The 14,842-nt window shown below is 35.4% G+C and overlaps 1 protein-coding gene across 6 annotated transcripts in view; it reads right to left on the bottom strand.

The window, feature by feature from the left end:
- Window positions 1-1,059: 1,059 nt before the first annotated feature.
- Window positions 1,060-14,842, bottom strand: part of LOC306850726 (kinectin-like) — a 33,572-nt gene continuing 19,789 nt past the window's right edge. The window contains exons 19-36 of one of the 6 annotated variants that reach the window (XM_079386550.1): window positions 14,763-14,800; window positions 13,502-13,592; window positions 13,300-13,412; window positions 11,972-12,044; window positions 11,783-11,823; window positions 11,590-11,680; window positions 9,895-9,981; window positions 7,769-7,858; window positions 7,544-7,642; window positions 7,333-7,422; window positions 7,122-7,214; window positions 5,608-5,676; window positions 5,397-5,480; window positions 4,644-4,727; window positions 3,090-3,173; window positions 2,871-2,960; window positions 2,179-2,289; window positions 1,060-1,886 (exon numbers count right to left, since the gene is read on the bottom strand). In XM_079386550.1, the coding sequence (XP_079242676.1) occupies window positions 1,848-1,886; window positions 2,179-2,289; window positions 2,871-2,960; window positions 3,090-3,173; window positions 4,644-4,727; window positions 5,397-5,480; window positions 5,608-5,676; window positions 7,122-7,214; window positions 7,333-7,422; window positions 7,544-7,642; window positions 7,769-7,858; window positions 9,895-9,981; window positions 11,590-11,680; window positions 11,783-11,823; window positions 11,972-12,044; window positions 13,300-13,412; window positions 13,502-13,592; window positions 14,763-14,800 (1,467 nt within the window). In that variant the 3' untranslated portion in view covers window positions 1,060-1,847. The remainder of the gene's footprint in view (window positions 1,887-2,178; window positions 2,290-2,870; window positions 2,961-3,089; window positions 3,174-4,643; window positions 4,728-5,396; window positions 5,481-5,607; window positions 5,677-7,121; window positions 7,215-7,332; window positions 7,423-7,543; window positions 7,643-7,768; window positions 7,859-9,894; window positions 9,982-11,589; window positions 11,681-11,782; window positions 11,824-11,971; window positions 12,045-13,299; window positions 13,413-13,501; window positions 13,593-14,762; window positions 14,801-14,842) is intronic. The other 5 variants (XM_079386551.1, XM_079386553.1, XM_079386552.1 and 2 more) reach the window with 5 other exon arrangements.

The raw sequence follows: 14,842 nt of genomic DNA, 5'->3' as shown, positions 1-14,842 counted from the left end.
TCTACTAAACTCCTTTTTATGTTCCACAGGGAGAAAAATTATAGGCCTACTTGGTTTGTCTTATATGAGGCTGATTAAGTAGAGGCTAATTATATAAAAAAACCTGATAATTTAAAAAGTTGATAGAGATGAGCTTCATCATGAGAAACAATGGGAATGTGTATTTTGCAATCACATATATTATGAATCAGCCTTAATGAGTTCTTTCCACCTAGATTCCCATCCAGATGACTGCTAGTAAGACATTAAATTATGACTGCCCCCTGCTGTAGTGTATGACTCATTACATACACACTTTCTGAAAACTAGAACCAGAAAATCAAATCTCATTTATACAAACCTCAAAATAAAACATACCATTCAAAGCTAAATGTTTAAAAATAAATATATAGTACACTTTAAAGTTTTTGGGTGGTCAGTAGGATTATTTGAAATAAATTACTTCATATTCAGTAAGGATGCATTAAGTGACAGAAGACACAGTTACAAAAACTTTTTTTTTTTTCAAATCAATGCTGTTCTTCTGAACTTTCTACTTATCAAAGAATCCTGATAAACTATCAATTTCCACAAAAATATTAATCAGCATTTTCAACATTGCAATCAGTAAGAAATATTTTTTGAGAAGTAAATTGACATGATTTCTGAAGGATCGTGTGACACTGAAGACTGGAGTAATGATGCTTTGCCATCACAGGAATAAATGACATTTTTAAAATTGCAATAATATTTTACAATATTACTGTTCTTAGTGTATTTTTGAATAATTCTAATCAAATAATTGCAGCCTTGGAGAAAATAAGATTTATTTCCAAAAATACAATATTTTAGATTTTATAATGCATAATAATAATAATAATAATAATAATATTTAGCCAGCCAAATATTCCTGTGTGCAACATTTACCATGCCACCAAATAGCTCCGAAAATGGATTGGTTCACAAAAGTAAAGGGCAATCACTTATTTTTATGCTTTACAATTTCAAGATAGGAAAAGAAAGCAAGCAAGAAAGAAAGAAAACACTTATAAAAAACAAAACAAAAATGGAGGCCAGACTGCATTTTTAATCAAGCATCCCTTTTATTACCGGTCACCTGTTTTACAAAAAATGAAATCTCAGTGTAAATGAAATTAGCAACAGTATAGAGTGTGATAACAATAGATGAGGAGGATGCCTCTGTCTGAGCAGCACTTAAAGAATTACTTGCAGTGGTGTTTAGCACAGATTTAACCCGTCTTTCACCCGCGATACCGTAATATGTCCCTCATTACAACAGCCCCCAGGAAAACAAATTCTAAATTGAGCATAATTAGTCAGGAAACGCATTTATTGGTTTAAAACGGATCTCTTGCATGTGCCTCTGAGTTTAAGGGTTTTAAGACGAGAGCTGCAAGCACTCTGAGTGTCAGTAGATCCTAACAGTTATTTTATTTTTAAAACACAAATATCCTCAACGCTCTTTATACGAAAGGATAAAAACCTCTCTGGTCAAAGAGAGCTAACAAAAAGTAGTATTCAAAGTATTTGGACTGAAAAAATGGTCAAATGAAACGTCAATGAGTCTAACCGTCTCGTCTATGGGATGCCTTTGCACTGTACGTCTAGTGAATATGAGCAATGCCACGGTAGAGGAGTTGACACCGCTTTAGAAAGGATCCGGTTCACTGAGTGCACGTCTTCAGGGTCCTGCTGGGAGAAGGGGACCCCAGGCTGGAGTGTGATGGGATTGGTGTAACTGGAGATCACATGGTAGATCAGGTGCAGTAAACAGGGCTGGAATCTGACGGTGGGTTATTCTGGCATGACGTCATGTGGCTTTATGAGAGCACACTTCCTCTGTTTCATTACAGTTTATAATTAGAGTATAATTTATCACCATCATCCTGAAACAAAAAGACAATAAGGCACTTGTTTACCATAACTGGGAACTAACATTAGCAAATAGAGTAGCCAACAGAAAGCTTAATGAATTTACCGCAATCAGATTCATTTCCTGTGAACTTTATAATGCTTTTATATTATGTAAGAAAAAGCATATATAGGCAATGTTGGCTAAAAGGCCAAGTGTAAAATGTGTAACATTGGTACTATTTTTAAATGCTGTTTAACTACAGTGATTTGATCTAAGAAACACTAGAATACATAAAAAAAACAATAACAAAAAATGGATCCTACCCTTTCATTTCCCTTAGTAAGCTGTCTGTTGACAGACTGAAGCAGTTCTTGTAGTTCCTGTACTGTCTGATTCAACCCTGCAGTCATCTTCTCCTTACGGTCAATCTCCTCCTAAGAACACGAGTCAAAAGATTGCAGAAGTCAGGCAGACATTTTTAAAAAGTCACAGTTTTCAAAAAGACTAAACCCAATAACCATACTTGCAGTGCTATTTTAGTATCCTTGGGATACCGAGTTTTTAACATTTTTGTTTTTATATTTTAATTTTTATTCCTGTTAATAGTTGTTTTATATAGTTGTATAGTTTTATTATACATTGTATTTAGTTATATATTTTATATAGTCTATAAATTTATAATATTGATTTCATTTTTAGTTTTTAGCATCTTGGAGACGTTGCCACAGTTCTTCTGGATTTAGTCCGTCTCAGTTTGATCTGTTTCTTGATGATGTACTAAATACTAATGGCCTAAGACTTTTTGCACAGTCTCTCTCTCTCTAGAAAATGTAAGCAACCCTATAAAACAGTGGTATTTAAACTTATGATGATTATAAAGAGAGTGTTAAGTCAGGTGTTCTAGTACAGTATCCACAGGTGTAGTTCATCTCATTAACCCACTCACACCTGACAAGCAAAAACTGTCCACATGTGTTAAACAGTATATTGTTTTGCAAGCTAACAAACTTCTCACCGTTTGCGTGAGGCTGCTGGTCTCTATCAGGTCAGCTTGGCCTGCTTCTTTAACGATCTCTGCCTGAATCAACTCCAGAGACTGCTGGGCCTGATCAGGTGACACGACATACAATGAGGGAAAGAAAATAACTTGATAACAAACGAGCTTCTTAATCACTTAACTGTTTTAAAATGCAGACGGTGTAACAGAAAGACCCTCCTGCATCGCAATCTTTACCTTATAAAGGTCTCCAGCAACTTTCTGTCGCTCACTCTCCTCTGTCTCAAGCTTACACAGCGTCTTGGTCAGCTGAGTCTTAAGCTGAAGAAAAAGCCAAGTCAAATATCACTTTACTGAAAAGTCAGTGATGGGCAGTTCATTTACTCACTTCCAACTCTTTCAAAACCTGTATGACTTTTTTCTGTGGAACACAAAAGGAGAAATTTAGAGCAGAACGTCCAGGCTGTACGTTTCCTATTCTTTTTGTCAGGAGTTTTAGTTTTAGGAACAGAACAGACTAATTTGGTAATACTTTGGCATTTTGCTGGAAACAATCTGGTGGCCATTCACTGTCATTGTATGGAAGAGAACAGCTTGGACACACTGTTAAACATCTCCTTTGGACTTTCACAGAAGAAAGAAAATCATACAGGATTGGAATGAAGTAGTAAATAATGACAGAATTTGAAGAGAACTATCCATTTAAGGAATATAGCTCACTCTGCTGAATACTTGAGAAAAGTTATTTTATTTTTCTCTAACACAAATGTTTGCAGTAAAGTTTCGGATACAACAATAGCTACTCCAAAAGATGGAAATGGACATTTAAATTGGGGAAATGTATGTTTCCTTCATAAAAGGGGTAAAGAATGAGGTCTAAATGTCAAAAACACACAAACACTGAGGATTTGACACTAGTTCAGAGAATAAAAGTTCACAGAACAGACAATGGACAACATTTTACACTAGAATAAAAGACAACAACAACCACACTACTGCTCATAAGTTTAAAGTTGATAAGAGATTTGAATGTTTTAAAAGAACGGTCTTATTTAATTGATAAAAAAATACAGTAAAATCATTATTGTGAAGCATTTTTACAATTTAAAATAAATCTCGTATTTTAATATTTTGCACACTTGTAATTTATTCCTGTGATGTAAAGCTGAATTTTTGGCATCATTCCTTCTGTCTTCAGTGTCAAATGATCCTTCAGAAATTAACACCATTATCCTTCTCTTCTATTGATTCTATCGATATAAATAAATAAAATATATATATTTTTTCTTTTTTTTTATATAAAAAAAGAATGCATCCTTGCCAAACAAGACTATTAAAAAAAATCTTACTGAGCCCAAACTTTTAAACAGTAGTGTATGTAACAGACAAATGCTGAGCCGTTAGGAATGTGCTTGTGCCTGCAGTTCCAAGTTTTAAGCAAAAGTGGCAGTAACTGTGACCGCAGAGTAAACAGTGTAAGATATTAACACATCATAACTTTGGCAAGGTGTATCTGTCATCTCTAATGTTTCATATGATCAAGACATTCAAATCTCTAGTCAAGAACAGCATTTATTGCAAAATTAACTGCAATTCATGATGCTGTATTGTCTTCGCTGGAGCATGACATTGTTATTATTGGAAAATGAATATAAATGTTTAGAAATGAGAGATAACAGATAGCAAGCCCTTGCCATAAAAGTCCAGGTGCTTGAAACAAGCGCCCTCACCCATGTGAGCTCAAGAGGAGAAAGGGAAAGCTACTTCAGTTTAACCAGGGGGACGTCTTACCAAATTCAACTCCTCATTCTGCCTGACGGCCTCTGTGTACGAGCCGTCGAGTTTGCTTTGCAACTCGGTCAAGAGATCTTTGAGCTGAAATGAAGTTTGAGATGTTTAAGGAACGAGTGGGGCTGGTTTTGGAGGATGGTGTCTTAGTTTAATACAGTATATAAGGGACGTCCAGTGTAATTTCCAACACGTCCATGGAAGATCAACCTTGTTGGGTTTGGTGAAAGTAATCCAGGTCTATGCAACGGGTTTATGAGATTTATAAATATAGGACATGTTCCCTGAGAAACATCCAGGCAAGTTTAGCTTGAGTGATTACCACAGAAAAGAATTTTGACTCCCTTACAATGGAAGTAACTGTGGCAATATTTAAACCCTCTACTTCGAAGGAAGGAACGAGTCAAAATTTCTTTCTCTGGTAATCGACAGCATGCTGTAAATGCATAAAGCTTAACATATTGAAGCCGGAACATTCCTTGAAGAAGTTCTATCCTCAGTCCAGACAATAAAAGCTGAGAGCATTGGAAAGATCTCTTCAATTACATCATAAATTCATCCATCACTCACTCACCGCTGCAATAGTTCGGACTGAGGACAGACAAGTAGATGCCAACCCTTCAACAGGTTTTAGTTTAGCTGCTACAATCTCACATGTTAGACATTTCAAAACGACACAACCACAAGCAACTAAAACACAAAAGAGCGAGAGACAGATGTAAAAGCATGCAGTAAGGTGTTAGTATTTGCGTTTACCTCTCTGACCTCTGACACATAGGTGGCGCTCTCACGCTCCGCTCTCTCCAGTTCAGCCTCCAGGTGCTGTTTGTCTCTCCTTAGCTGCGATATATAAATTGCAAAGCAGTATTCAAAGGGATACTCTTCAGCCCAGTGCTGTTTTGTTTTTCAAATTTAAGGTGCAAGTTGTACTGCGTTTCAGAGCTGTTCAAACCGAAAGCAAACTCACACTCTCCACATCTCCATCTGAGCTCAGTCTATCCTCTTCCTGTTCCAGCGCAATTACCCTCTGAGTCATCTAAACACCAAAGCATCACATTTTTATTTTGCAGCCTAACTTGGTGAATCTTACAAAAACACTAGGTCTTAGCCTCCAAAATAAGAAAAAAGACATTTCGCATTAAAAAAATTGGTGATATGGCTATTATATTCATGATAATTAAGCACATTTTCACCTCAAATTTTCGTTACTATTATGTGCCAAGATTATTTTTAGTTCACATTAAATGTTTATTTACCTTTTACTATACTACTAATATATATTGTACTATTACAAGATCATATAATATAGCATACATTATATATAAATTTTATATTATATAATAATATTTTATATAAGAAATCAGAAAATTATACCAAATTTATATGCAATATGCTACCAATCAAAGATTTGGGGTCTGCAAGTTTTTTTTTTTTTTTGTTTTTTCATATTTTTCTTCAGCAGTGATGATGCACTAAATTAATCAAAAGTGACAAAGACTTTTATAATGTTGCAAATAGGGATGTGCCCGAATAGCGAATCCATATTCGGAAAGGCATGGAAAACGAATAATGCGTTCTACGGAGCCACAAGAGAGACATGGTTAGCCGCTTGCTAGCAGTAGCCCGTTACATTACAGTACATAAAATTTCACTTACCACATAAACAGAGAGAGGTAAGGAGAGATAACCGATAGGACGACGTCGAATGATTTACAGATCCTGAGCACCACTGACAAACATCTAACGTTAATCTTGTGAAATGTGTGGTAAGTAGTGCTGCTCCTTAGTAGATTAGGCTGCGTGTGATCGCGAATCTCAAAAGTGAAAGTAAAAAGTAAACGCGCATTCATAAGTGATTTCAATGTCCCGCATTTTAATAACGGCTCCCTGAAAGCACTGAAATATATTTTTCTCGTATATATCGTATTTATTCCCTTTACACTTACTGTAGTACACATCATTACCTTTCCGAATACGTATTCGGGCGCATCCCTAGTTGCAAATATTTATATTTCAAACAAAATGTTGTTCTTTATTTAAAGAATCCAGAAGAAAAAGTATCCACAAACATGGTTAGTAATAATAAAATATTTACAGAGTACCAAATCAGCATATTTGAACGATTTCTGAAGGATCATGCGACACTGAAAACTGGAGTTAACTTACCAACCCCAAACTATAAAAAAAAAAAAGAAATGTGATATTACAAAAAAATAAAATAAAAATTAACTTATATTGGAACTTGTATCGGTTATATAATAATAATAATATAGGAGTGTCAAAAACACATGGCAATGCGATGAATCTGACAGTGATTCAGTGCATCAACTGCAGAATGTAATAATTGATTTAATAAAATAATAGCTCTAATGACACAATGCAGGATTTAGTAGAGAATCATAACCACACCGAATCATTGTCATTAGGCATTAAACCTAACTATTAACGGTCTACAATGTCAAAGGAGAGGTGTTTACCAACCTCTCTGAGATCAGCCTGTGACTGCTCCAACTTCTTCCTCCAGCACGTCTCCTCCTGCTCCACACTGCTCTGTAGCCGCTGCAGGATTCCTTCCTGTGCACCCAACACCAACACCATCACTACACAACCCTCAGCCCACTGCTGCTAACATACTGTCAGTGCCACACATTTTGGTTTTTAAAATCGCAGACAGATGCCATGAACAACTCACCGTCTCTGCTAGCACTTTCTTGTACGTCTCACAATCTTTCTGTAGAACTTTCTGGGCCTCCTCAGCCTCTTTCAACTTCTCTGCTAAAGCCTGCCCAAATAAAAAAAAAATCTTGAAGTCTTCTGAAATGTTTGTGCACCCACTAAATTCATAAAGTACTGGAATTGGTTCATTAGACAATGTCTCTGGAAGGTTTACAATGCTTCTGTACCTGGGCATCTCCAGCTCCTGACGCAGGGGCAGAGGTCACTTCTCCAGCAGAGCTCTCTCTCACAGACGACTCAAAGTTCTGTAGCCACTGCTGGTGGTTCTGCACAATCAGAATGTACATTTACATTAGACGATTATGCAAACATGCACAGATGTGAATCCTGATTCAGTTTATTAGGATGGGGAGATTAAATAAATGTTTTGTGCGTGTGTGTGTATTGTGCACCTGGTCAGTGGGCAGTGGCACGTGCGGCAGGAATCTGTGCAGCAATGCTCGGCATTCGGCCTCCGCTGTCTCCAGCACTGTCTGATGCTCCTGTGGAAAAACACAGACCAAACACTCCAATCAAACTGCTTAAAAGTGCTCCACTTACATTTCATAGTTCATCTTAAAACCACGCCATAATCCACACCACAAAAACTATGCCTAGATTTGTATCAAGCCACTGGTCCTCCCCACGAGTGACAATTTCACCTAAAAATCCCTGTGCTTTTATCAATTTCACTCATTTCTACTATAAGCCAAATGTACTCTCGCATATATGCACACAAATGAAATATTCAACTGTTTTGAATAACATTCAGCACCAACTGACTCCCTGACTGACTAAAGTTAATCACTAAATCAAACCTTTTCAACCCTCTACTCATCAATACAAACAACTAAATATCTAAAAGCCAGCACTAGATCAGGATATTTCAGGACAATGGCTCAATAGATCATTTTTGTCTTAAGACAATTGTAAAACACCATGTATATAAAAAGAAGCATAAATAAGTAGATAAATACTAAATTAAAAATAAAAGTTTAAAAAAGGAAAAACAAAACATACTTCATCTAGACATTAAAAAAAAAACTATTTGTGTTTGAGTTCATTTTATTACTGAAATAAATACTGGACTTTAAGTATAGTCAAGTAAATCAAGATATTTAAAGGGATAGTCCCCTTAAAATGAAAACTGCCATCATTTATTTACCCTCATGTTGTTCATTCTTCTGCAGAACAAAAAAGTAGATGTTGAAGACCAGTTTATTTCATAAACATATATTTTATGTTCCACAAAACAAAGTCATAAAGGTTGGGAACAACATAGGTAGCCTAAATTATGACAATTTTCATTTTTCTATGAATTTACTCTTTAATCAGGAAAAAAGAGTTTATATCCATTGGCAACTGACTGGACTGTGATCAAATGGAATACAAATTAACTAAATCTATTCCTCCCAAGTTATCACATTTTGATTAGAAAAAGATCAGAATTTCTTTGGAAATTTTACTTCACAATAAGGCCTTCAATGTGCAGTAATAAAGCAAAAAAGGGTTCAATTTGATTTCAGGTTGGCTTTAAAGGCCAAATAATACAACTTTTTTGGAACGTATTAATTGAGCAGATCCACAGAAGAGTAGGAGCATAAGAACATAACAGAAATCTGGCGAATGCTGAGTTTGTCCAGCAGGTGCAGGGCTGGGATTCATACAGCTGGAGATGACAGAGAGCAGATGTCCACACACTGGACAGTACATGCTGTCCGCCCGACTAGTGACAGCAGGCCGAGCCACAGCAGAATAACTCATGATGCAAGCAGGGTTAGTTATAGCTTCAGGACACTTCAGGTCACTGGTTACTCTATGCCGCTATGCCTCGCTACATTTAGATGACCGCTCAACCCCATGAAGGGGCAGGAGTTTCTGATTACTGACAGGTCTATAAACCTGGCAGGAGGAAAGAGATGGTGAGACGTTAAAATGTGACGGGAAAGGGAAAACCAGGAAGGATCAAACCAATAAATAGAGAACAAGCTGTACATCATTCTGTGTGCCTTCAGATTGGGTCATTTTCATCCCAATCGGCTTTTTTCATAACGGTTCTTTGGAATGATTGAGATAAAATTGAAATTTGTGCCGACTGAATAGCGGAAATCAGTCAGTGATCAGCATGCTGGGAAAGAGGAAATCAGTGGAGGTCAAATAACACAATGGATATGAAATGATTCCTAATCTAATAAAAAAAATAAAAAAAAGGATTTAAAAAAATTGCTGCACACTCATTTCAGGTGATTTGTTTACAACCATTTAGAAGAGAAAAAAAAAACCACGGAGGAGAATTTAAAAACAAAGATTCAGCCAAAATTTCTGGGCAAGTTTTAAAGCTTTTTACAGCTCTCAGCATTCAGCATAGTGCATTAGTAGCATGCAGCTGAGCAGGTCAGAGTTATGAAATGAGTATGCAGCCGTTAATGAGGACGTTAATAAGGAATGAGAACTTCACTGGTCAATAAATGGCAGAGGCTTACTGGATATGCTTTGATTTGACTCTAGAGTGAAGTAGTTTGGGAGTTGTGGTGCGAACCTTGACGCTCTTGGTGAGTTTTCCCTGCAGTATGGTCTCGGTGGCTGACAGCGCCTCCATAGCGCTCCAGTTTTTCTCCCGGAGCTCCTAGTCAGTTTCAGAGAAACACCACTTTCAGTTCAGCCTACACTCTTGATTGTCCCATTCATTTTGCCATTTATAGACCCATGTATGCAGTCCAAAGTACAACCTGGACACTTCCCTGTACCACTGACATTGAAGGTTCACAAAATCATTTCTAGACTAGAAGCAATAGCCTTACTATTTTGAAGGGTTAATAAATGTAAAAAAATTGAACATTTAAATTCCCAAACAATGAACAAAATCATGCTGCAACTCAAGAATTACATGAATAAAATGAGAGAAAAAAAAAAAAAAAAGAGAACGTAGAATGTTCAGCTACAAAAATGGTGGAATAAATGCAAGATATTTAAACATCATAGCATTTCGAAAATAAATGAACTAAAATAAAAAAAGAAATAAAATACAAATTTCTGAGCTGATGTACTCTTAGACTATCTAAACCACTGTACACAACAATATTTGAAGAACCCAGAATTTTCCAGTTGTTAAGGCTAAGGATTTTTAAATCACAATTTCTACTACATAAAATATTAATAATAGACTATGGCACAACAAGAAAAATGTTTTTCTAAAATGTATTAAAAATGGCCATGGAGATAGTATTAATTTACACAACTTTTTTCAGGTTATTCAAGACAGTGGGAACCCTGGTTCTTCTTCAAAAAAAAAAAGTTGTTGAGGGGGTGAATATGAAACATTTTTTTTTTTTTTTTAAGTTTATTTTAATGTTCTAATTTGAAGAACTTTAAGTATGCATGTATGTATATATTACTATACATTATATATACATATATATATTGAATAAACATACATACATAAGTTTGCTACACCCCCTTGGTTGAGAACCAGTGATCCAAACAGACTTCCCATGCTTCTCTATGTTTTTCTTTCATACTATATCAGCTGTGATTCAGAATTTTGTATGCAATGTTTTAAGTCAAAGAATTATATTACTTAAAGGTGTATTTGATCATTTTTTGGTTTTGTGGCCGATGCAAAATTGATCTCAGACTTTATACTGACACCTATGGATGCACAAAAAAAAACAAAACAAACATTACCATTCCCTATCAGCAGAATGCTGTTCATTTTTTTTCTCAACAAAAATGTTCCACAATGTAGAGTTCTCAAGATATCTCAAAAAGCTTCCTCCATGATGGGGGACCACATGTATGTAAAGGGAAAAAAAGCTTTTTACTGATAATCTCATGCGAGTCTACTATATTTTTTGGGACAAAAGTCTCACCTGAATATAAGGGGTCAAAGAAAAACCTAACGCACAATTTTAAACATTATATTTAATATAATAATAATATATTTTAAACAACTTTAAAAGTGTTTTTAATTTAGTGCACCTTCTTTGCAGTCACCAGTACCCTTAAAATGATTACTAACACACTTAAAACATCCAATAACATTTGTAAGAAACATTTCTCAAAGGTTCAGGGAGTCACAGCATCTGGTCAAGACTACAGAGCTGCCATTCAAATTCAAGTCACCTGCTTTACATGCTCATTTGCATGTGCATTAGGCAAGAAAAGCTAAAGCTTGGCTTCTGCTCCCTCTTCTACAGGTAAAGAGCTGCTCAAGGTTCAATCTTGCTTAACTTACATTGTTCTTCTTACGATGAAGCTCCACTGATTCCCTCAACTCAAGCAGCTCTTCCTGAAGTTCAGACAGCCTCTGGTCCTTCTCTGCCAGCCTGAAGACACACACATAGCAGAATGTATTAAGCTGGTGTGATAAGCCTTTATTATACTGTTACAGATGATCAACATATAAAAAAAATGAATATGAATCTTACACTGTTAATAATTCCGGGCTGGGAACTATTGAAACCGTTTGCTTTGGGAAAAAGAGACACAAATTACTACATCAATGCAAAACACAAACTGAATGTCGAAAGATGTACCTGAAGTAAATCTAATGTTTTACATTGATAGTCTGTTGTAGTTGTTTATTGCATCTGATATGAATTTCCCAGCACTCTCACCTGCTGCTGCTGCTGGACTTCCTTCTCAAGTTCTCTCTGCAGTCTCTCAACATCCTGATCCTTGGCCGTTAACCTACAATATACACCTAAGCATTATTGATCTGTACTCAGAATTCATTTTTTCTCCAGAAGAAGTATTGTACAATGTAATAACTGTATAGTGCCAAACTGTGGCCAAAAGATTCGAGAAAAATATGCAATTTGGTCAAATCTATAATTAGCGTCACAAAAAGTTTTGTAAATGTAATATTCTTAAAATTCATTTAAATTATGTTTTCAGAACTGCAATTTAATTTAATTTCAGGAACTGACTAATGAAACTGAATTTGAGAACAACTTTGGGAAAGGCTGGGTGATATGGCTAAAAATATTAAACCACAGTCATTTTTCAGTATCATACAGATTTTTGTTTCATACCATTAACAGCAGGAAATGCATTCAATATGTTTGTTAGACCTTGAGAACATGTAAAACAAACATAACATTGTTTATAAGTAAATTCTAATTTGGGTGCCATAAAATCATCAAACCCAAATCTTTTCTAAGTTCTGGGTTTTGTGGTTTAATACAAATTTATCATCAATAATTGTGTATAATTAAATTTAATTCATAACTTGCTTTAATCTTTTAAATTAAATTAGATTTTTGACTTAATTTACAATAAAACAATGCAATTTTATTATTTTACATAAATCCAACTTTACTTCTGTAATGTATGGAAGCCCATTTTCGCCACTGAATAAAAAAAAAATTAAAAAAAGTTTATTGGGACTTTTTCTCTCACAACTGGCTTTTTTTTTCTTTTTTTTTTCCACAGAATTGTGAGACAAACTCACAATTGCAAGATAAAAACAAATTTTGCAATTCTGACTTTTTCCTCGTATTTGCGAGTTTATATCTCGCAATTCTGACTTTTTTCTCATTGCGTGATACAAACTCGTAATTCTGACTTCTCAGAATTGCATGATATAAACTCACAATTGCGATTTATAAAGTCAAAATAACGATTTATAGTCAATTGCGAAATAACTCGCAATTCTGACTTTTTTTCTGAGAATTGTGAGATATAAACTCGAAATTCTGAGAAAAAAGTCAGAATTGCAAGAAAAAAAGTCAGAATTGAGAGATAAAAAGTTTTAATTTGTTATTCAGTGGCGGAAACGGGCTTCCATAGTAATGTGATCAATTTCAAAGCGGAAAAAAGATTTTCAACAAAAACAATAAGTATTACTTGTTACATATAAGTACTTATATGTGAAATGTTACTTGATTAATTCTATTGAGTTTAAATGACAAGCAAATGTCCATGTGACAGAAGTGATACATACTGAGCATGAAGCTCCTGGAGTTTAGTGTTTAAGTCCGAGTTTGACTCCTGAGTTTCTCTGCTCCTCAGCTGGGCAAGTTCAGTGTTTAGAGTCTCGACTTGCTTTTGTAGATCCTATGAGCACACATACATATACGCCTTTAATGCATCATGCAAATGGATGAGCACAGACTGTTCTAGAGCAATGAATAGTACACACTTACCTCCACTGCCTTCTTTCTCTCTGATTCTTTGTCCATTGCTGACTGCAAACTTTCCTCAACTGACCGAATTTTTTCATCCTTCTCCTGAATCCTGATCAAATCAGAAAGTTAAAATATTTTAGCACTCAAGAAATAGTTTCTGCCTTTATAAACTCACATTGTATGCTGTTTCTAAATGTGTTTTCTGGCATTGTAAAACTTTACAAACTCTAATTTATAGGCCTGGAGTGGTTGCTCATAAATTTGGCCATTTAGACAAAGCCAGTTTCACACAGGACGCATAAAGAGCAAATGTCTAGTTCATTTTAAATGAGAGGCACACAGAAAGAGGCAAATCACAGGCAGTTATCGTAGTGGCAAAGACGTGTGCTATACTGTATTATAAAATAAATGATATTTATAGCTGCCAAAAAGAGCTGTGCACATGCAAACAGCGGGATTTTGGCTGTAGAAGCATGCATCCTGCTTGTTGCGTGTGCACAGCTCTCGGTTGCGTTTTTAAAAAAATATTATTATATGCCGTATATAAATACCCAGCTTCTTCCCTGCTTTCTCTCCATTTTTTGCACACACATACATGGAAAAAGCATGTGTTGCATTACTGTGTGACTGATAACTAAAATGTAACTCATCACACATCTTTACTTTGTATTTAAAGCAGCACATCAGTTACTCACACTATGTATTAAAGTGTTGTGTCACTCACACACACACACACACACACACACACACACACACAGAGAGAAAGAGTGAATCCACACATGCATATGTACGACGATGTAAAGTACAGTCAACCATTGTAAAATAAAAGTTTAGGTGCTAGGTTTAAATGCTCTTTCTTGTTTGCTTTTTTCAGTCACGATGATGGAAAAAAAGTTATAATCCGTTAGTGTTTAAAAAAAAAAAAAAAAAACAGGATATCATGAAATATTATGTGTAACACAATTTCTGCCCCTACCCGTCAATGAACCCCACCCCTTCCAAATAATGTTCTTTTTATACAGTGGTTGAATATTTTATAGAAAAGCATAATGCATATTGTTGTCTGATATTAATTTATTGACTTAATTTGTATGTGGTGTATTTGTTATAGACTTTTCATTAAGACCCTAAAGAATCCTATCAACTTGTGAAAAATGGCCATCCGATGACCCCTTTAAGACGTTTAGTATGTCATTTGTTCTTGAGACATATGGGGGCATTAAACCATCAGGCTGAAAATGGGCCCCACTCTGGCCCTTGTTGTGACTATGTAACTTACTTTTGCTGTAGCTCTTCTAGTGTCTTTTCTGATATTGTCTGGAAAAATGTGGTGGAAAGAAACAGGAAGAATGTGAGTGG

The sequence above is a fragment of the Barbus barbus genome (assembly GCF_936440315.1).
Source record: "Barbus barbus genome assembly, chromosome: 30".
Classification (NCBI taxonomy): domain Eukaryota; kingdom Metazoa; phylum Chordata; class Actinopteri; order Cypriniformes; family Cyprinidae; genus Barbus; species Barbus barbus.
The sequence above is the reverse complement of the archived record's forward strand: the minus strand, read 5'-3'. Positions and strand labels throughout refer to the sequence as shown.